The sequence below is a fragment of the Gossypium hirsutum genome, chromosome D06 (assembly GCF_007990345.1).
Source record: "Gossypium hirsutum isolate 1008001.06 chromosome D06, Gossypium_hirsutum_v2.1, whole genome shotgun sequence".
NCBI lineage: Eukaryota > Viridiplantae > Streptophyta > Magnoliopsida > Malvales > Malvaceae > Gossypium > Gossypium hirsutum.
Genome location: NC_053442.1, coordinates 14,158,171 through 14,180,595, shown reverse-complemented (window position 1 = coordinate 14,180,595; position 22,425 = coordinate 14,158,171). Strand labels below are relative to the sequence as shown.

Below are 22,425 nucleotides of genomic sequence, written 5' to 3'. Positions count from 1 at the left end.
TTTTGGGAAAAAGAATTAGGCCCAAATCAGTGAACACGATAGAGTCCACCTCAATAGGTCTTTGCAGGCATTTAGTCCAAAAAAGTTAATGCGGGCTGAGTTCGGCTCCTGATCTGTTGTGTTGGGTCAACTGTTAAGTTTAATATATCCCCTTCTCTTAAAAAAGCAAAGAGTGCTCAGCTGTTTGAGTGAGGGAGATATGACAAAGCAGATGTATCAAAGAAGAAGGATGAAACACATTCTTTCATTGATATTGGTTTTCCATTTTTACCATCACCCAAATACACATTTGATGCTCTTCATCCTCCAAACACTTTTGATTTTAAAGAAACTAGTAATATAAAATCCCACCATCATATTTCTAAGCTACTATGAAGCTGGAAAAAAAAACATAGCAACAGGTGACAGTAGGCAGAAACACCTGGTTGGATCTCTGCAAAAGGGATTCTACTAGTATGGCAGAAGAAATGAGAAAAAAATACACACCCCCCACGATTTAGAAAAGTGCCAGCAAGCCGCTAGCCTCCCTTCTTTTGCTAGATTACAAGTATTGTTCATGTATCCTGGCTCGGTTTTCTTCCCACCACAGTCTAGCATGCATCTCACCAAATCTTTCTCGGCTGCATGATATAAGGCATAATGTGAGTAATCCAGTCAATGTTTAAGATCAAGTGATGGGAAATTGAAAGACAATGACATTTCCTCAGTAAAACTTCATGTCGGATTTGCCTCGGCATGGGAGTAAAACTAGTTGGTGAAAGCAGAATAAGTGAATCGGTAATGATGCTGTCAAAAATATATATATATTTACAGCTAATAATTTGGTTTTTGATGGTTGGTAATTCAAATCATGACTGTTTCTAAGATGGACCTCAATTACAGTATCGATTTGTGTTGGACCCATCAACCTAATGATGAAATCAAATCCACGGAAAAAATGGCTTTTTGGAGCATTTTCAATGAGTCTTCAATGCTTAAATGTTTAACTTTTAACCAATTGCCTTTTCTTTGGGGATAAAAAAGAGAAAATACAATGCAGCTTGTGCCTGGATCATATTTAATCGAACAAAAGGACTTAGCCAATGATGACAGTAAACGAAATAGATGCTAGAATTGGCGTCAATTGATGGCTGATTTACTGCTAGATTATTTTATATAAATATATAGCAATCTCAAAGCAGGGTAAATGAATTTAGAAAGTATATTCTAGCCACTGAAAAGGGAAGTGCAAGTTATATCACATTCTACCCTATTATAGTCTGTAACATTTTAGAAAAGGTCATCAAATAAAACGTAATCACATGTCAACTAGAAATGGAAGTAGTGCAATTGCTATTAGACTCACAGATTTTTTAGGAAAGCAAAGATTAGCCACATGAACTAAGCTAAATTCAGTTTAGATGGTTGTAGCTTTGGATTAAAGTACAGCCTACTATAATTACCACTTTGAGATGTTGAAAGTTTATAAAATGTTAAGTGCCACGGCCAAGAGTTGCTTAATATGTAGGGCTGATCAATTCATACATGTTCATTCTCTCTCAGTTATGATGGTCCTGTTCAATTTTAGTTTGTTTCTATTAAAACTAACTATAGCTCAAGTTAAAGAATGTTATAGAACCATACCTGAATCTCACTCGCCTAAGTTCCCTTTTGCCCCCTGGCAAGGCTCTGATAGTAATGTAAACCCCCGGTTCATCTTGTTCAACCCACTCAGTCTCAAGATCACTGGCATTGCTGATGGATAGCTCTCCAGAGCGATCAGCCTCTCTTGATGAGCTACTCCTCATAGAGGCATCCATGGATGATATCTCTGTCTTGGCACCACTAATACTGGAAAGTTTTGGGGTTGAGGTAAGACCAGAGTCACAATAATGGCGAGCCTGCATTGCGTGCTGATCAAATGAATCTGATGACGAGTAGCCGATGCCCATCCCAGTTGGACGATGAAAATTACAAGGTAAGCGTTCTTTAGTCAATGGTGGTGTTACAGGACTTTCTTCTGCTGATTCCATTTTAAAGCTCTGTAAGACACCAAAAGAATGATGTTATTAACATTCATGCAATAATCCAAGTTTAGTTCAACACAGCGGTAGTGCAGGGCATTGCATGGGAGCAGTCCATTCACACTATGTTAAGCAGGCAACAGCCTAAGAACTTGCCTCATCTTCAGATCTAGGGGGTGTTGGTAGTGGGAATGCCTGGCGGTTAAACCTCTGGACATTGTAAAGTTCCATGACCCTATCATAATTCTCTGCCCACCATCTTTGAGCTTGCCATTTGTTAAACATTTCCCGACTAGTCAAAGAAAATAAACTATGGTTCAGCACTCCTAATGTTCATGAGATTAGCATACCAGAAATCAGAAATTAGAGAGGTCCATGATATGCATGTGCTTTAATGGAGCAACTAAAAAACATTAAATGACTGGTTTAGGAAACATAGTAACATGCACTAGGGAAGTCCAGCACAAATTTTGGTTAAAATAAGGAAATAAAAGAAAAACACATAGATAACACTCTATACCATGTCATTACCCTTATTCACAAGTCAATAACTTGAAACCAACCATGACCATTATAGTTGCACCTACACTATTTAATGTGAATGGGAAATTTTAATTATATATTGGGCCACTAGGTTGGTTTATAAACATCTTTTGACTATTAGTTTATATATATATATATAAAAGAAGCTTTCAACCACCCTTAGGTAAGTGCAATATTAAATATTCCAAAGTGGCATCCGTGTGTTTGATGTAGTGGAATGTGTAATATTTCCAAAAAGAAAAAAAGGCGTAGGGAGTCAAAATCCAAGGAGGGAACGTTATCAAAGCATTAAATCAGATACAATGACATGAAAAGGAAAGTGGTGATGGAAAAAACAGTCAATTAAGAGACCAATTGAAATAAAATTATCTAGAAAGGGAAAAAGGAACACAAGTCAAACTTGGCCAAGGTCCATAAATGAGGGGCAACAGCAATGTTCCCTTGGTAAAACGACTAATCCCTCCTGTCACCATCCATTGAAAACATGGAAAGGTGAAGGTTGAAGTCGGGTCTCTGTTTTGTAGGCAAAGAACGTAAGCTCAAAAAAGGGGTCCAAAATTTTTGTCTTGCACGTAGTTTTGTAGTGGCAAATGATGTGGGCAATCAATCCCCCTTAGTTTAATTGCAGACAAAATGACAAGAAATGGGTCATTAGAAGAAGAAGAGTAGAAGACAATGGGACGGAGAATCTGGCGTGAAATGGAATTTTTTTTGGGGTGGGGGCTTTGAAGAGGCTTGTTCGACAAGACGACAAGGGTGAGTGAAAAAGCTTGCCAACACAATCAATCGTGTCCCACCCACCGTTGATGAGGCACAATGAGTTCTCCTTTTGGACTTTTATGGGATTGCTTTTCATTAGGCGTGAAGCCTACTGTTTCACCGTAGGTCCCTCACCTAAAAATCCTTGCTTTTCCTGCCGAGGTTGCTAAGGCAGTGTTTGGATGCACCCATGATAAATCCATCACCATTCATAAGTAAAAATTTTACGATTTTAATACTTATCTGCGTTTGAACGTAAAATAATTATAAGAAAATGAGATTATACTCTTTTTTTTTAAATCAAGAAATTTTAATTTTCTATATATGTGTTAGGACAGTAGAGCATAGTTACATTTTAATTACATAGGAAATATAAATAAAAAAATTGAAAGTTTAATTGACTATCCAAACACAGCTTTAAAAAAACATAAAAATGCATGTTAAAGAGTTTAACTAAAAATGACAGAGCAAGTCCCAACCCAGCAACAAATATTATTGTCTAAAATAATAGATAGGAATTTACCATCATAACTTTGTATTATTTAACATTTTGTTCGTTTATTGATGTTAACAATCATCTAGGCAGTGATGTGACTAGTCCATTTCCCAGCGAATTTCGAAAGTGGAATAAAAATTTCTTCATATGATGGAAAGCGAAAATCCAGAAAAATAAGTGCGCGGCGCACCTGAATCGTATCCTCTTGAGATCGTTGCCGCCGCGAGGAAGTGAAACAAAGGTAATAAGCACGCCAGGCTCCACCTGAGCCACCCACTCTTTAGGCTCACTTTCTTCGACGAACACGACCGTGTCGACTCGGCGTCCGCTCAACGATTTCGGCGTCCCTTCTCCGCTCCAACTCGACATCCCTTTCAACCTCGCTTCCATCTCCTTCCCCCACGTCCTCGGCGTCGCCGAGCTCGAACTCCCCGTCCGACGATAAGACCATCTGAACCTGTCCGAGTCCGCGTCAGACTCGCCCATGTTCCTCAACCGACTCTGCGCCGTGCAGGGGTTACAGTGCCTGTACGCCCCCGACGCCTTTAGCGCCATGTCCTTCAACTAAACCACACAGTCATTAAAGCCAAACGAAGAACCGGAAAACCTTGACGTCGTAAATTTGAAAGCTAATTACCTGCGAAGTGAGGGATTTGATGGCTTGGTTGTGCTTAGTGTTAGGAGTAGTGGAAGAGTCCATTTCCTCTTGTTGACTCACCGAGTCATCACCGGGTAGCTTGGAACGAGCTATGCACGTCAGCATTGTTGTTTCGAAATTCTCTGAAAGCTGAGAAATCTTCTGTTTAAATAAAAAAATACTATGATTTGTCAGAATTTAAGAACTAGATTATACAATAAACAAGTTTTCGAGTTTACCTTACAGAGAAGCAAAATTTAATGCAAACCCAGAAATCTGAGGATCACTGGATGGGTAAGAGAGAACTAAAAACAAAATAAAAACAAAATTAAACAACAAAAAGGGTATTAATAAAAGAAAAGAAAAGAGATGGAAGAGATAAAACGAAATTATAATCTCCTCAATCTCATCGAAGGAGCTATGGGTATAATGGGATAAATGCACTCATTGCACTGCAGTTGTTGCTGTATATTGGTAGTAGAAGAGTGTGGTTGGTGTAGGCCGTTGCTGGGCTCAGCTGATGTTTCCTTTTCCTTTTTAAGACACTCTGTGTGATCCGATGATGAAATGATTGGTGCATGATGCTGATTGCTGAGCTTCTGCTTTTGTTTTTTTCTCAGTTTTCGAAAAGCCCACTGGAGAGACTCGATGGGCTTAGTTTCATCATTGGAAGGCCGAAGAACTCGTTTAACTTGGGCTATGTTATCAACGCGTGAGTGACATTATTAATGATGGTGAGAGATTTGGCATTTGTGCATGTTGATCATTTACCATCTACCTGAAGTGGTATGGTGTATCAGATCTTCCAACCCATTTCCAAAACAAAGTTCCTTTTATTACTAATATTGATGTAAAACTTTTGACAGAGGGTTGTCTGTTTTAGAACTAGTTTAATCATTCTCAACAAACTAGTGTTGCGGGTTTGTGTTTTTAGGGCAATTGGTCAATATAAATTGAGGCAAATTGGAGTTGCAAAATCATTGATTTAATTGCAGGAACGTGTACATCGTAGAGCGATTCGGGTCTATCTACACATATCCGCTCCCACTCACGTGGCTCCATTCCCAAGCTTATATGTCAGAAAGCATCTTTGGTTTTTGGCACATAACAAACATTATTAATTACTCCGAAATATTAGACTCAAAACACCTCTCCAACCTCCAATCACCGTTGAAATCCACCCATTTCTAATTTCCATCACCACCGCCGTCTGATGCTTTGACCACCGTAGTTTCTATCGTCAATCCAGCGGCTCCCAACACATTATACCGGAGGCTCAAGCTTTAAAAAAAGTCCAAAAAGGACAGCTAGCCTCCTTAGCCATCCCCGGCCCACAGTGGGACCCTCGCCAGAGGAATCTGGAATATTAAAATAAAGGAGTCTGTTTGAAGCTTAAATAAGACCCAATCGCATACTTCCACCTCTAACTCCGGTGGTGGCTGTCATTATCTTTTATTGTCACCGGCTCAAGTGAGAAGAAAAAAGCCCCCCCCCTTTTTCTTTCACAATTAATGAGACTCTTAGTATCAGATTCTCATTAGTCTCCGTTAATGAAACAAACCTGTATTATATTTTGGCGTTAAATAACGATGTCGTTTTTGCGGCGGAGGAAGGGGACGGATTCCTCGAAGTCCCAGAACTTACGGTGCAACATCGTAAAGGAAGATGAGAAGAATAACCTATACGAGAGCCCCAGGAAAGAAAGCTATAATTCCAAGAAATGGTCATGTTGGGACAGTTGTTGTTGGTTCATTGGTTTTGTATGTTCGGTGTGGTGGTTCTTGTTATTACTTTACAATACAATGCCTGCTTCGATCCCGCAATATGTAACGGAGGCGATAAAAGGGCCGTTGACGGACCCACCCGGGGTCAAGTTGCGGAAAGAGGGCTTGACGGTGAATCACCCGGTTGTGTTCGTCCCTGGGATCGTCACCGGTGGGCTCGAGCTTTGGGAAGGCCACCAGTGTGCTGAAGGGTTGTTTAGGAAACGCCTTTGGGGTGGCTCCTTTGGGGAACTGTATAAAAGGTATTAGCTTTTGCCTTTTACTTTTTCCCCCTTTTTTGAGACTTTTGAGGTTTAGCTATTTAGTGTACGTTTTTCCATTCTGGGTTTTACATTTTTGAGGAATTTTGGCATGTTTGCAAGGTTGTTTTGTTTAAAAGAAAAAAAAAATCAAATACCTTTTGTGAATGTTAAAGTTCTTCTATGATGTGTGCTTAGGTTGGAAGTTATTAGAGAAGCTTCCATAAAGCTTACTGATTTCTACATGAAATTGATGTTTGGCTTTGCTTTGCTAAAACGAAAACCTTTTCATTGTTGCAAATGTTTTCTTCTTCTGTTTTAGATTTGATTATGGGACACTAGAAATGCAGATCTGATTTTGTGGATTAGAATTTGTAGTGGTGCTCGGATGGGATCATATGTTGTACATATATCTACTAATTGAGCTTTGGAAAAGAAGTGAGAACATGGATTTAGGTTGTCGTAAGAGTGCGAGTTTCAATATTTTTTTTATTTTTCTAGAACCCCAAAAGCTAGGATTTAGGTTGTTGAGTGGAAACTGACATATTTTGGCCTCAAATTGCTAAAACTGTTATCTCTCTGCATTCACTTCTATTGTTTCCTCTTCTTTCTTTGTCAATCTTAGTTGTTACAATGTTGGTCACATGGATTGATATAGACAGTGAGAACATGAATTTAGGTTGTCGTAAGAGTGCGAGTTTCAATATTTTTTTTATTTTTCTAGAACCCCAAAAGCTAGGATTTAGGTTGTTGAGTGGAAACTGACATATTTTGGCCTCAATTGCTAAAACTGTTATCTCTCTGTATTCACTTCTATTGTTTCCTCTTCTTTCTTTGTCAATCTTAGTTGTTACAATGTTGGTCACATGGATTGATATAGACAGAAGTTAAAACTATCTGCTAAAATGAATCTTTGCATTTGATGTGTGTTCATGCTAGAGTATCTCGATGAATAACTATCATACAACATATTTTTGCTATGAAGAATCTTAAACTCTTGCCAAGTAAAATACACTACTAAAACACTCAATGGGTCCTTTATGCTCTGCCAACTAAGAGGTTTCCTTGTTTTATGATGTCATTACACTTTGTAATAGTTGGGTTACTTCAAGACTTGAAGACCAACCTGTCTTTCCAACACGATGTGTACACTTTGTAGCAATTTGATGCTTGAAGTAATACTGCCTTCTCTTTACATGCAAGAAAGATTAGAGGTTTTGCTTCTTGAAGTTTTCTAGTCATTTCTTAATCCGTTGAATATGGTTGCTATGCTGACTTTTAACTTTTAGATTGTTTTTTTGTTATAATGAAAATGTCATTAGAAGATTGGAAATTCTCTAACTTAGACCTGCTATTTCTTTCTTCCCTAATCTTTTAACTATTTGCCGAAGTTATTTTGGCTATGGAGTTTACTAAAGTTTATTCACCTGCTGTTCTCCCAATTGCATTGCAGACCACTATGTTGGGCTCAGCACATGTCACTCGATAATGAAACTGGATTAGACCCTCCAGGTATAAGGGTCAGGCCTGTATCTGGACTTGTGGCAGCTGATTATTTTGCAGCAGGATATTTTGTCTGGGCTGTATTGATAGCTAATTTGGCTCAAATTGGGTATGAGGAAAAAACAATGTATATGGCTGCTTATGATTGGAGGTTATCTTTCCAAAATACTGAGGTATGCACTTGCTTTAAACTGTCATATTCTTTTCAAAGTTATTCTGCCACATAGTTTTCCTGTAATATGGTGTGTATATAGTTAAGATGTTTATCTTTTAATATTTCTTTTGTGTTTATGATTTGAAATTAGCATTATGTTATAGCTCCCTGAAATTATCTTATCACTTCAAGCCTATTTGAATAAATCAGGTCAGGGACCAAACTTTGAGCAGAATAAAAAGTAACATAGAACTCATGGTAGCAACAAATGGTGGAAAAAAGGTAGTAGTCATCCCACATTCAATGGGAGTCCTGTACTTTCTGCACTTCATGAAATGGGTTGAAGCACCACCTCCCATGGGTGGTGGGGGTGGATCAGAATGGTGCGCCAAGCACATAAAGGCAGTGATGAATATTGGTGGACCCTTTTTAGGTGTTCCAAAATCGGTCTCAGGACTATTTTCTGTTGAAGCCAGGGATATAGCCATCGCCAGGTACTTCCTTGAGTTAAATTTTCATGAACAAAGACTTGTTTCTTGTCTTGGTATGCTTTGAGTTGTCATAGTTCGACATTTCAAGCCAATAAATTGGCCTAAATTTATGATTATATTGATGACACAATTGTTTCCCGGAATTTCCTGTTAAAGTTTTTACTTTTGCATGTCACCCCAGATCATGTGCATGCAAAATTGTTCCCGATAGAGAGCTACCTTTTCTAATGCTTTGCTTTTATGGTGTGAGATTTACTGAAATAATGTTGTTTCAGTTCTTAAATCAGGAATGAATCTGGCTTTTCTAATGGCTTCGATTCTGATAGTATTGATGTTATTATTTCTTGAGCTAACAAAGTGAAAGGTTAGATGAATCTTTAGGAATCACTAAAATATGCATCATTATTCATTTTGCTTCTACACCTGAAATCGTTGTGGCCTCCTATTGTCATATTCTGAAGAACAGTCATTTCATGCTAGCTTTTACTGTAGTCAGTTTTGGTTCTATATCCTGTAATCTTTGGAATAAGTTTCTTCTCAAACCTAAGGTAGTTTTTCAAATATGATGAATGCGCATGTTTACTTTGTTTTGGGAGCTTGATGGAATGCGAATTGTTAAACAGGACTTTCGCCCCAGGTTTTCTGGACAAAGATGTATTTGGCCTGCAAACTTTTCAGCATTTAATGCGGATGACCCGTACATGGGATTCCACCATGTCAATGATACCAAAAGGTGGGGAAACCATCTGGGGTGGGCTTGATTGGTCACCTGAAGGATCAAGCTTTAACTGTGGTGCAAAAACGTTGAGGAACAACAGCATCAATAACACGGACCAAATTCCAAACATCAATTTGGCTAACATGAAAAATGTTAATTATGGGAGAATTATTTCATTTGGGAAAGATGTGGCTGAGGCACATTCCTCCAAGATTGAAAGGGTGGATTTGCTGGTACTGTCCAAGCTATCATTAAGTTATTTTGCATAAGTCTATGGATCATCTCTCTCTAACGATGATCATTTTCACCACTTGACACTAATCCAGGACTTCAAAATCATTTGACTAAAATTTGTGGAATGTTTGTAACCAGAAGGAAATTTTTCTGTTGAACTTTCTAGTTCAACACCCTCTTTCTATGTCAAATGCAAGCATGCCCAACTGGAAGATCTTTTTCATTAAAATGCAATTACGAGAGGATGACTATTATACATCGTGCTTTCTGGTTTTGCATGCTAGATGGTTTGCTAGTTTTTAGCATGGGGTTTATATGATTATTGTTGATCAGCAGGATTCTATGAAGGCTGATATGCTAGCCAACTTAACCAACTGTGATATATGGATCGAGTATCATGACATTGGCGATCATCGTATTAAAGCAGTTGCTGATTACAAGGTTTACACAGCTGGATCAATTTTGGACCTGCTTCATTTTGTTTCCCCCAAGTTGATGGCACGAGGAGGCGCTCATTTTTCATATGGGATAGCTGATAATTTGGATGACCCGAAATATCAACACTACAAATATTGGTCAAATCCTCTAGAAACGAAGTGAGGCTTTTCTTCGTTTCTCAGTTCTTATTTGTTTTGATTTGTGAGGTGTCTTCGTTAGTGAAGTGTCCATTCTTGATCCAGATTGCTATCCTTTCAAGTTTTCTCATTAAAAACTGTTGAAACTTTAAACAGTGCTAGGCACCCCTACTATGGCCCCTCTCTTTCTGTATGTTTTCTTGATAAGTGCCATATGATCTTTTCAGGTTACCAGATGCTCCAGACATGGAGATATACTCAATGTACGGAGTTGGAATCCCCACTGAAAGAGCTTATGTTTACAAAGTAACTACTGCCACTGATTGCTCTATTCCGTTTCAGATAGACACCTCAGCTGAGGGTGGCAGTGAAGATTCATGTCTAAAAGGTGGTGTTTTCTCTGCTGATGGAGATGAAACAGTTCCTGTTTTAAGCGCTGGTCTTATGGCTGCAAAGGGTTGGAGGGGTAAAACCCGATTCAATCCTTCAGGCATTCCTGCTTACATAAGGGAGTACAGTCATGCCCCTCCAGCTAATCTTCTCGAAGGTCGAGGCACCCAAAGTGGTGCTCATGTTGATATAATGGGGAATTTTGCATTGATTGAGGATGTTATACGAGTAGCAGCAGGGGCTACCGGCAAAGAACTGGGTGGAGATCATGTATATTCCGATATCTTTAAATGGGCTGAAAGGATCAACTTACAGCTCTAGATTCAACCAGCACTCAGGAAGGTGAGCACCTGAAGGTCAAAACTAAATGCATAGGTAGGTCGACATATCATATCTAACTCGAAATTTAGAGACTAAGCTTCACAATCAAGCTTGGGTTAATAGGTGAAGTGAATTATGAGATGAAAAATAGAACATGAGAAGGCTTGATATGGCCATTGACATGAATTTTGTTTCTTTGCTTGAATATCTGTGTTAGTATCATGTTAGCTTTCTCTTAAAAGTTGTTTCAATCATTCTTATAGTGACAATAGAGACGGTGCTCCCCCAACGGGATACCCACTGTTGGCGCAGCAAGCCCCAGCCGGTCATCTTGCTTGCACATTGTTCTGTTTTTACTTCAAACGAAGTCTTCATTTGCTTATGCAAAGCACCAAATTGTGTAGTGTATGATTATAGCATTGGCATTATGACAGGCTTGGAGCAGTTGCAAAGTAGTTAGCTGCATTAAATCTTCAGATATGTTCCATTAATCTGTTTGTTATATACTTCATGATTTATTGTATGCTTTCCCCCTTTTGTAAATCTCTCTCACTGTGCCTAATCAACCCTTTGTTTGTATTACTTTTTTGTAATCTTTAATAGATTAAATAATCCTTTGAATCTAATCTTGTACAACTAGACAATACAGGGAAAAGGACAACTCGACCTTTATATTAGGAAAAAGTGGTTGGCTGGATTCATGTGTGAACTAACTGTAGAAGCCCAATTTTGCCCGGGCCCATTTACAAAATAAACAAACCAAACATGGCCCAAATCAAACCCAAATAGACCCAAATTAAAACCTAGCCCAACAAGCCCAAAAACTTAAAACATTTCAACAAAAAACCCTAATCGCACCTAGGGTCTTCTGACCCTTGACCTCCTGCCACCGCAGCGCCGCTCGTCACGTCTCCCACTTGCCATCGCTCACCTGCCCTCTGATTCTGCCATCGCGTCAATCACCTGCAAATAAGTAGCAAAGGAAGAAAATAGAAATAGACCACAAAACAGTAGCAAAAAGGGGGGATTTTCTTTTATTTTCTTTCGGCTATAAAAGCCACAGACATCAATGTATTTAGGGGGATTTTTTTCTTTGGAGATAGAAAAAACAGAAATAAAATCTAAAAGGTCATTATTATTCATTTTCAGACACGGTTTTTGCGCATTATTATTTTTTTTTTCATTTTTTACATAATAAATGAAGAAATAAAAATAAGGGCCGCACCTGCTTACTCCGTGAGTCCATCGCCGAAGGTTTCCCAACCGTCGCCGGAGTCAGACCGAGAGGAAGAAGAGAAGATCCTTCTCTTTCGGTCTTTTGGGACACGGGGGCCGGGCCTTCGAATGAACTCAGAAGCGGGTTTAAAACCCATGGTTTTGGTGGTTCTGACCACCACTCGCGGAGCGGCTATGGCGGCCACTGGCCGAAACCCTATGACCGGCGCCGAACCATGGACTGAAAGGGAGGGGGTGGTTCTGCAGTTTTTTTTCTGAACACTGAAAAAAAGAAATGTTTTAAAAAAAATTGGTTTAAATAAAGTTATTAAAACGACGTCGTTTTGGAGTTTGGGTTCAGAGACCAAAACGACGTCGTACCCGTGACCCGGCCCGGGTACTGAGGATCCGCGTGTTTTCTTACGGAGGGGAAAATTTGCTTATAGCCCCTCCACTTTTTAATGCCTCCGCAATTAGGTTTTTTTTCATTTCTTTAAATTTATCCCTTTAGTTTATTTTAGATTTCAATTTAATCGCCTTTGAAGTTATGCGTTTTAGAGGAGAGGGGAAAATTTCCCTTTCAGCCCCTCTATGTTATTCGCGTGTTCAATGTAGTCCCTTCCCTTTGATTTTATTTGCGATTCAACCCCGAATTTTAAATTTTTATTTAATTAGGTCCATTTCTTTATTATTTTGGTTGCTTTTTCATTGAAATTAATCAATTTAATACCATTATCAACATTATTAATTATTGTTATTATTATTTACTCCTATCTACCTTTTAAATTTCATTTTATATATATACATTGTATAAACCCAAATGTGCCCAGGTCCAATCTAACACCCACTTTACATTATAACACTCAGGCCCAAACCACCTAACAGACCCAAACTCTAAACTCAGTAACTAGCAACCCAATACAGCAAAATTGAAATAAAAAAAAAAAGAAGAACCCTAGCCGCAGCAAGCCCTTGCCTCCAGCAAGGACTCCGATCGTCGTAAGACTCGGAGGGCCTCTCCACACACGTTTGCTCCCCACACGCCTGCAAACACGGACTCAAGGAATCCGCAAAGAGAAAAACAGCAAAAAATAAACAGATTTATTCACTTTATTTTTTCTTTTCGGCTATATATAAAGCTAGTATTTTTTTAAACAGGGGGAAGAGGGTATTAAGGGAGAAAATACACAAGAAATAGAAAAAAAGCATTGAATACAGATTGTTTTTTGATTCAAGGTGAAATTTTTTCTTCGTTTTTTATTCTCTTTATTTCATTTGTTCTGTTTTAAAAATTAATAATAATAAAAGAAAAGGGAAGAGGCTTACCTGCGTGGTCTTGCCGATGAAACCCGAAGCTCGCTTCGCCTTTAACGGCCAGGATCCGAACTGGCCGATTGGTTAATAGCAACGGCGGCGCAAAAACAGAACCCTAGCAGAGGGTATTCGAACTTTTTTATTTTTTTTCTTTTCCTCTCTTTCTGTTTTTTTTTTAAAAGCAAAAATTGTTTTAAATTACAAAAGTAAAACGGCGCCGTTTAGCCCAGGCCCTGACCCGCGCGGTGACCCGACCCGAAGGGGAGGATCCGCGCGCTCTGACGTCATGTGGGGAAATTGCGCATCTAGTCCTCCCCATTTTGCGATGTGTTTAATCAAGTTTTTTTTTCTCTTTTAAATTCGGCCCAAATATTTCGTTCGTGTGACGGTTTAATCCACATCACTGCGCAGTGCTTGAGTGACTTGGGAAAATTTCTTTTAGGTCCTCCTTTTGTGACGCGCATTTCAGATTGATCTTTTCTCGATTTTTTTATTCGGCCCTTATATTTTATAAATTTTTCTATTTGATCCTTAATCGTTTTTTTTACTTTCTTTTATATTACTTGACATTTTATTATTATTATTATTACTATTACCCTTATCAATCATTATTATTATATTACTAATTATTCTTATTATACTTATGTATACATACGCATAATATCATATATTATCATATACATATATATTCTTAAATGTTTTTTTAAAATCCATATGCATACGCCTATTTTTGTTATTATTATATTATTAATTCATTTTTATAGTTTATATATATATGTATATATATTTATGTTTTATAGTATTTTTATATTTTCCATATTTTATAATGTATAAACACGTATAGATATACATACACCTTAAAATCCATATGTTTCCCATACTTTATAATCCAAAATACACATTTTTATAATAGATATATATATACACTTTTATGTGGTACCCTTTTGAGTTCTTTTAAACATTTTATATACTCTATTATTTATATTATTATTGTACATATATACATATCCATATTTTTATAATTTCTAATATATTATGCTTACACTTTTATTTTTATGTAAATTTACATATATTCTATAGTTATGTTCTTTTTATAATTTTTGTATACATGTAAATGTATATGCATTAACATTTTGTAAATACATGCACATGTAGTTTAAATAAGAGTATTTGTATCATATTGTACTTTACCTTTTAACATACCCTTTTTGAAAATATATTTTGGTTTTAACCTTACGTCAAAGTTATTTTCTTGATTCGAAGGTTTTTTTTTAATAAAAGTATTATGTGAAGTTTGAGATTTTCGGGGGAAATTGAGCCCTAACGTATTGGGTTCTGATTTTCTTTGTCAATCTTAAATGACCGAGAATATTCTTTATTCAAAATGCTTGAGCATAAAAATCATTTTTGGGAACTTAACTTGTCGTGTCCTAACGTATTGGGTGTGGCATGTTACCTTCTCAAAATGAAGATTTTCACATGAAATAAAAGTGATATTCAAAGTTCGGGAATTTTGAGGAATTGTACCCTAACATATTGGGACTCGATTTCTTTACATGACTTGAACAATTGATTATCCTTTTTCAAATTTCATCATTTGAGTTGATTTTAAAATCTTTTTAACCTTCAACACTAAGACATCAAATAATCAATTTAGTACCGATTTTGGGCGTTACGAGGGTGCTAACCCTTCCTCGTGCGTAACTGACTTCCGAACTCGTTTTCTCAAAAATTCGTAGACCAAAATAATTTTTAAGGTGAGCCGATCACACCTTAATAAATGATCGGTGGCGACTCCAGTTTTTGTTTTTAAAGTCGACAACTAAATTTTTGTTTTCAAAAAAACAGTTTCGACAGCTTGGCGACTCCGCTGGGGACATTAGAGAGTCGAGCCACAAAATTGATTATGTTTGTCTTTGTGTCGAAAATCAAAGTTTTAAAAAATTCATGAGTTCCCTTCGCATTCATCGTTTTTTCATCTTGGTATGTTGGCAACTTTGCATTTGCATTTTGCATTTTACCCTTTAAGTGGGAGCGAGAAACTAGTCTTTCGTGAGGTTTTCACCTCCGTGCAGGGTAGTGGACCGCTTCCGAGATACATCCGTACCTGTCTTCGTGAGATTTTCATCTCCGTGCAGCCATAGGGAAATGTGTCCCCCTGAACCGAACTCGATCCACATGAGCCTATAATGGGTGAGGATCGAGGAATCTGCTGGTTCGGGTACCCTTACTCTAGAAACTAAACCTCATATAGTGAGCTTTAGGAACTTGGCCTAGGTAGAACTATCCCAAAACCTTAGGGGATTCTTGTTTAAGTGTTTCTTGCTATTTTATGTTTGTATTTGATTATATCTCTATAGGTAGAACTCTATATGTTTGTATTTTATGTTTCTTGTTTGAGCTTTAGGGTACCATTTTGTTTTGATTGCATGACATCATTATTGCATAGCATTTCATCCTAAAAGGGCGTTAGTTTATATTCGGTTGCTAAATAGAAAGCTTATCATGGAAAAAAGGGTTTCTTGATAAGGTGGAAGATAATGCGGCGATCCAAACTTGGTCTGAGATAATGCAGCAAGAGAAAGGCGATAGTTTGGCCGAGGGATATGTGTCAGAGTTATGGGACTTCACTCGTGTTAGCGTGACTCAGAATAACTTACAGGAACTAAAGGAAATTTGGGACCGGTGGAATGATGAGATTAAGCAGCTCTTCTACTCTAACTATGGGATATTGTCCAATGCCCAATTCATATAGAAAATGGGTCTTAAATTTTACCCAAATCCATTTTTAAGCTTCGTATTTTATTCAACCCCTCTTATTTTTTAAGAGGGCCTTCAGATCTAAATAGGTAGCCTGGCCCACAATGAGGTCTAGCATCACCCAACAACTTACTAAAAAAGAGATACTGATCGTACTACTCAAATAATTTGCTTTTATGTACAAATTATATTAAATTATTATATGGTTGTTTTTTGTTTCGAAAGTTTATATATAATTAATACAAGGCTAAAATATACAATAGGTCTCTAAATTATTCACAATTTAAAAGTTAGTTTCTGTATTTTTATTTTTAGGAATTTAGCTCCTTTACTTTTCATATTTTAAAATTCAAGTTTAATTATTAATATGTTTTTTTTTGTTAAATGTATTAGTGTGACATTTTGAAATTAAAAAAAAAACTCAGTTGATAGCGATATAACTAAAAAAAATGGCATTGTAATGGACTGGAATTTAATAAAATAATTTTAACAGTGTTAACAGTTGGATATGAATTTTAAAATATGAAAATTAGAGGGATTAAATTCCTAGAAATAAAAGTATATAGACTATATTTCAAATTTATGAAGAGTACAAAGACTTATGACATATTTTAACCTTAATACACTGATATTTTAATGTAAACTTTATTTGTTTTCTATTTTACAATTATAAAACTTTATTATAAAATAGGATTTGATTACCTATAGAATTTGATAAAATTTTTAAATAAATTTAAATAAAAATACTTAAATAAAATTAAATTTAAAATATGTTGTTAGGCCATGTACTTATATAAAATTTAAAATTTAGCCTTTATACTTAAAAAGTTAAAAATTAAATTCTCTTACTTTCTAATTTAAAAATCTCAATTCAATCATTAACATTATTAGTATTTTTCATCAAAATTTACCAGCTTGGCATATTAATTAGATTGTCCTCGTATGATGCTACATATGATTGACAAAAATAAACATGCTAAGTTGAATTTTTTTTTATGAAAATTACAAACATCAAGAGCGATTGGGCTAGAACTTTTAAATTGAAAAAGTAGGAAGATTAAATTTTTAAATTTTAAATTACATGAACTAATCTCAAATTTTGGATAAATACAATGACTAATAACATATTTTAACATCAATTTATTTAACGAGTTAACTTTTTCAATTCAATCTGAAATGTTAAAAGTTTGACATGGATCTTTTTTAATCAAACTTAATTGAAGTTCCTAATAATATTGGGTAGTTTGATTTCGGGGATACTACTCATAAATCCAACATGGTGCAGGGATTCCTTTTGATCCAAACTACAAACCCAACTAAAGATTTCCCATATATGGGGGACCGTATGAAGGCTCCGATTAAAGGCATAAAGACTTATTGTTTGGTCTTGGATATTGGTTTTTACTTAGATTTATTCAAACTCTTTATACACCTTCAATTTTTAGGAATCTTATATCTATCTCAAAATTTGATTTTTTGGGTTTAATGTTAAGTTTGGACATGATTGTTTTAGTTTATTTAAGAATAATATTGTTTTAGGTTCAAGAAACCTTATTAATGGTTTATATAAATTGAAACTTGATAATGTTTTCACAGAATCCTTACTTGTTGGTTATATCAATGTTGGAATTAAGCATAGTATGCAAAATGAAAATTTTGCTTACTTATGGCATAAATGGTTGGGTCATGTATCCAAAGAAAGGTTAGAAAGATTAGAAAAGAAAGAGATTCTACCGAATCTAGATTTTACTAATCTTGGTATATGTGTGGATTGTGTTAAGGGAAAACAAACCAAATATACTAAGAAAGGTTCCACAAGAAGCACCCAACTTCTTGAGATATCACACACCGATATATGTAGACCTTTTAATGTTCCATATTTTAATAGAGAAAAGTATTTTATCACATTTATTGATGATTTTTTACGGTGTTGTTATATATACATTTGCTTGATAAAAATATCAATCAATAAATGCCCTTAAGATATACATTAATGAGGTTGAAAAACAATTAGATAGAAAAGTGAAAATAGTAAGATCTAATAGAGGTGGTGAATTTATGAAAAATTTACTGAATTAGGACGATGTCCAAATTCATTTGCAAAATTCCTTGAAAGTCGTGGCATATGTGCACAGTATATTATGTTAGGCACACCTCAACAAAATAGTGTGGCAGAAAGGTGTAATTAGACCTTATTGGATATTGTTAGGAGTATGATGAGTAACTCCTCATTTTCTCTATCATTGTGGATGCATGTGTCATGGGTTGCACATTGGAGCACGCAACCATGACAAACTTGTGCGATCTATCGTATTTGAGGGAGGTCATTTGGCCCAACCAAACTGGCTTGTTGCTTGGAGATATTAAAAGCCCATCCCAAGAGCCTGGTAAATATGGGAAGTGATCTAAAAAGATATGATTATGTAATCTTAAAGTTCTAATTGTATACAGCTTCTAATTGTGTCTTAGAGTTCTAATTGTATACAGCTTTTAATTGTAGCATTTGATGTACTTTGAGGCTCAACTATAAATAGAGACCTCTTTGCTCCTTGTAATTCATTAAGTTATCAATAAGAATTTTAAGAGTATTCACTCAAACTTTTCTCTCAAGTGTTCTTGCTTTTCTGTGGCTTTCGTTCATCTTTCAACGTTTGTTCTTACTTCGTTCTTCTGCTGTTCTTCATGGGTGCCTTGAGGGAATTCTGTTGAATCCTTTATTATTGTAAGTTAGGCTGACTTAGGCGTTTTTACTGTTGAATCCTTTATCATTGCGAGTTAGGCTGACTTAGGCGTTTTTAAGCAAAGAAACTGCCTAAGGCCGCACGGATCGCGTGAGAAAACTCTAAGTCCGTGACAGTTGGTATCGGAGCTAAGGTTCCAAGCCATCGTTGAAAGATGTCGAAAGAAGTTGCTGGGAAGGTATGGGATTGGAAACCGGAATGTGAGAAGGCATTTAATCAATTGAAGCAAAAAATGACGAGGGAACTCGTACTTGCCTTACCGAATTTTGCAAAGCCTTATGAGGTACGCACGGATGCATCAGATTATGCTATTGGGGGAGTACTAATGCAAGATGGACACCCAATTGCTTTCGAAAGTCGAAAGCTTAATGAGACGGAGCGTAGATATACGGTCCAAGAGAAAGAGATGACTACGGTAGTACACTACTTGCGCACATGGAGACATTATCTATTGGGTTCCAGGTTTGTGGTCCTTATCGATAATGTTGCCAATAGTTACTTTCTAACCCAGAAAAAGTTGTCTCCCAAGCAGGCTCGTTGGCAGGTTTTACTAGCGGAGTTTGATTTTACAATGGAATATAAACCAGGAAGTGCCAACATTGTGGCTGATGCACTCAGTCGAAAGATGGAATTCACAGCAATTAGTCAACCTGATGGCTCTTTGTTGGAACACATTCGAGAGGGATTGTCCCATGATCCCACGGCCAAAAATTTGATTGAGCTTGCCAAGGAGGGAAAAACAAGAAGATTTTGGCTTGATGGGGAGCTGTTATACACTCATGGACACTGCCTCTATGTGCCCCATTATGGGAAACTCCGTAAGGAAGTCATGAAGGAGTGTCATGACCCGAAATAGGTAGGCCACCCAGGGATGCATCGCACTTTGGCCCTTTTGGAGGAACGTTATTACTGGCCTAACATGGGTACCGATGTGGAAACCTATGTGAAAACTTGTCTAGTATGCCAACAAGACAAGGTTGAGTTAAAGACTCCAGCCGGTTTGCTTCAACCCTTGCCAGTTCCGGAAAGGCCATGGGAGAGTTTATCCATGGATTTTATTATTGGTTTGCCTAAGTCTGACGGGTTTGGGAGTATTCTTGTTGTGGTGGACAGGTTTTCAAAGTATGCAACATTTATTTTGGCGAATAAGGAGTGCCCTGCTGAGGAAGCAACTCGGTTGTTTCTTAGACACGTGGTGAAATATTAGAGAGTGCCAGTGTCTATTATCAGTGATCGAGATGGGTGATTTACGGGCCAGTTCTGGACGGAGTTGTTCAAGTCAATGGGCTCAGATTTGAACTTCTCCACAAGCATGCATCCACAAACCGATGGGCAAACTGAACGAGTGAATGCATTATTAGAGACATATCTTCGACACTACGTAAGTGCCACACAAAGGGATTGGCCAAAATTGTTGGATGTGGCCCAATTCTCATGCAACTTGCAGCGAAGTGGAGCCACGAATCAAAGTCCATTTGAAATAGTGACGGGTCAACAGCCACTCACACCCAACGCTGTCGTGACCCATTATACAAGACCAAATCCGGCAGCCTATCAATTCGCAAAAGATTGGCAAGAGAAGAATGATTTGGCTAGAGCTTGTTTACACAAGGCAAGTAAGCGTAGCAAGAAGCGGGCTGATAAAAAATGAAGGGATGTGCAATTTCAAGTGGGTGACTCAGTCATTGTTAAACTACACTTGATTTTGCGATATACTGGCTTGCACAAAGGTCTTGTGCGAAGGTATGAAGGGTCGTTCAAAGTTGTGAAGAGAGTAGGCAAGGTGGCCTACAAGCTTAAGCTGCCAGCAAAACTTAAAGTCCACCCAGTCTTCCATGTAAGCATGCTTAAGCCCTTTCATGGGGATCAAGAGGATCCAAATCAAGGCAAGTCTAAACGAGTACCGATGGGGGTAAAGGTGTCGTACGATCATGAAGTCGAAAACATTGAGGCAGATCGGGCAATTAGATAAAAGTACCACCGACCACGGCATGAGTACTTAGTTCGATGGAAGGGACTTCTTGATAGTGAAGCAAGTTGGGAACCTACCGAGGCATTGTGGCAGTTTCAAGGGAAGATTGACCAGTTCCATAAGGAAAATGCGACGAGGGTGTCGCTAGAACAAGTGGGGGAGAATGTCATGGGTTGCGCATGGGAGCACGCAACCATGACAAACTTGTACGATCCATCGTGTTTGAGGGAGGTCATTTGGCCCAACCAAACTGTCCCGTTGCTTGGAGAGATTAAAAGCCCATCCCAAGATCCTGGTAAATATGGGAAGTGATCCAAGAAGATATGATTATGTAATCTTAGAGTTCTAATTGTATACAGCTTCTAATTGTGTCTTAGAGATCTAATTGTATACAGCTTTTAATTATAGCCTTTAATGTACTTTGAGGCTCAACTATAAATAGAGACCTCTTTGCTCCTTGTAATTCATTAAGTTATCAATAAGAATTTTGAGAGTATTCACTCAAACTTTTCTCTCAAGTGTTCTTGCTTTTCTGTGGCTTTCGTTCATCTTTCAACGTTCGTTCTTCTGCTGTTCTTCGTGGGTGCCTTGAGGGAATTCTGTTGAATCCTTTATTATTGTAAGTTAGGCCGACTTAGGCGTTTTTACTGTTGAATCCTTTATCATTGCGAGTTAGGCTGACTTAGGCGTTTTAAGCAAAGAAATTGCCTAACGCCGCACGAATCGTGTGGGAAAACTCTAACTCCGTGACATATGCACTCAAAATCGATGTATACGTATTAAATAGGATTCCTAGTAAGGTAGTTTCAAAAACTTCTTTTGAGTAGTGGACTAGAAGGAAACTTAGCCTAAAACACCTACATGTTTGGGGTTCGCAAGCAAAAGCAAGAATATATAATTCACATGAAAGAAACTTAGATTCTCGTATGATAAGCGGATACTTTATTGGTTATCTAGAAAATCTAAAAGATATAGGTTTTACGTACCAAATCATAGTTTAAGAATCGTAAAAACTAGTAATACTAGATTCCTTGAGAATGGTGAAGTTAGTGGGAGTGTTTCAAAACAAGTCGTGGATATAAAAGAAATTAGAGTAGAATTTCTCATACCTATAAATGTTTATTTATCCACAACTACCACAAATGTTGTTCTAGAAATTAATGAATATCCTAATAATGTTGAACAACATTTAAATGATGAAACACCCATAAAAGAAACTAACTCATAAATGTTTGATGAAATTAACCACAAATAATACTATTAAAAAGATCTCAAAGAGAGATGAAAATTGATTATTCCTATTGATTATGTAGTTTATTTGCAAGAGTTATATTTTGATTTTGAAATCAATAAAAATCCAATTTCATTTTCACAAGCCATAAATAGTGATGAGTCTAATAAATAGCTTAGTGTCATGAAAGGTAAGATGAAATCTATAGAACAAAACAAAGTAAGAGACATTGTCAAATTTCTAAGAGGTTCAAAATGAGTTGGATGTAAATGAGTTTTTAAACCAAAATTGTAACAGCCTGCCTGGTGAAGCCTCTATATCCGGTTACTGTTTGGTGTGTTATTA

At 37.1% G+C, this 22,425-nt stretch overlaps 2 protein-coding genes and 2 long non-coding RNA genes across 12 annotated transcripts; 2 read left to right on the top strand and 2 right to left on the bottom strand.

The window, feature by feature from the left end:
- Positions 1 to 214: 214 nt before the first annotated feature.
- LOC107901081 (protein Brevis radix-like 4) lies at positions 215 to 5,357 on the bottom strand. Of its 4 annotated transcripts, none has more exons than XM_016826939.2 (6): positions 4,678 to 5,357; positions 4,439 to 4,600; positions 3,992 to 4,365; positions 2,160 to 2,295; positions 1,624 to 2,021; positions 215 to 620 (listed from the first exon to the last, which is right to left on the bottom strand). In XM_016826939.2, the coding sequence occupies exons 2-6, from the start codon at positions 4,562 to 4,564 to the stop codon at positions 542 to 544; spliced, it is 1,113 nt and encodes a 370-aa protein (XP_016682428.2). In that variant the 5' UTR covers positions 4,565 to 4,600; positions 4,678 to 5,357; the 3' UTR covers positions 215 to 541. The 4 variants fall into 4 exon arrangements, with proteins under 4 accessions (XP_016682428.2, XP_016682432.2, XP_016682431.2 ...); XM_016826943.2 differs by having other exon boundaries at positions 4,439 to 4,588; positions 4,678 to 5,109; XM_016826942.2 differs by having other exon boundaries at positions 4,439 to 4,597; positions 4,678 to 5,006.
- A 173-nt stretch (positions 5,358 to 5,530) lies between these two features.
- On the top strand, positions 5,531 to 11,473 carry LOC107901080 (phospholipid:diacylglycerol acyltransferase 1). Of its 6 annotated transcripts, none has more exons than XM_016826937.2 (7): positions 5,532 to 6,464; positions 7,915 to 8,137; positions 8,329 to 8,612; positions 9,233 to 9,560; positions 9,895 to 10,157; positions 10,364 to 10,868; positions 11,111 to 11,473. In XM_016826937.2, the coding sequence occupies exons 1-6, from the start codon at positions 6,028 to 6,030 to the stop codon at positions 10,845 to 10,847; spliced, it is 2,019 nt and encodes a 672-aa protein (XP_016682426.2). In that variant the 5' UTR covers positions 5,532 to 6,027; the 3' UTR covers positions 10,848 to 10,868; positions 11,111 to 11,473. The 6 variants fall into 6 exon arrangements, 4 of the variants coding, with proteins under 4 accessions (XP_016682425.2, XP_016682426.2, XP_040951277.1 ...); XR_005914530.1 differs by having other exon boundaries at positions 5,533 to 6,464; positions 10,364 to 10,901; XR_005914531.1 differs by having other exon boundaries at positions 5,535 to 6,464; positions 9,898 to 10,157; positions 10,364 to 10,901.
- LOC107901082 (uncharacterized) lies at positions 11,407 to 12,358 on the bottom strand. Its single transcript, XR_001685128.2, has 2 exons — positions 12,073 to 12,358; positions 11,407 to 11,810 (listed from the first exon to the last, which is right to left on the bottom strand). It is a non-coding gene; the product is annotated as an uncharacterized lncRNA (long non-coding RNA).
- An 816-nt stretch (positions 12,359 to 13,174) lies between these two features.
- Positions 13,175 to 16,402, top strand: LOC121218299 (uncharacterized). The gene is made up of 2 exons (XR_005914532.1): positions 13,175 to 13,298; positions 15,893 to 16,402. It is a non-coding gene; the product is annotated as an uncharacterized lncRNA (long non-coding RNA).
- Positions 16,403 to 22,425: the final 6,023 nt, after the last annotated feature.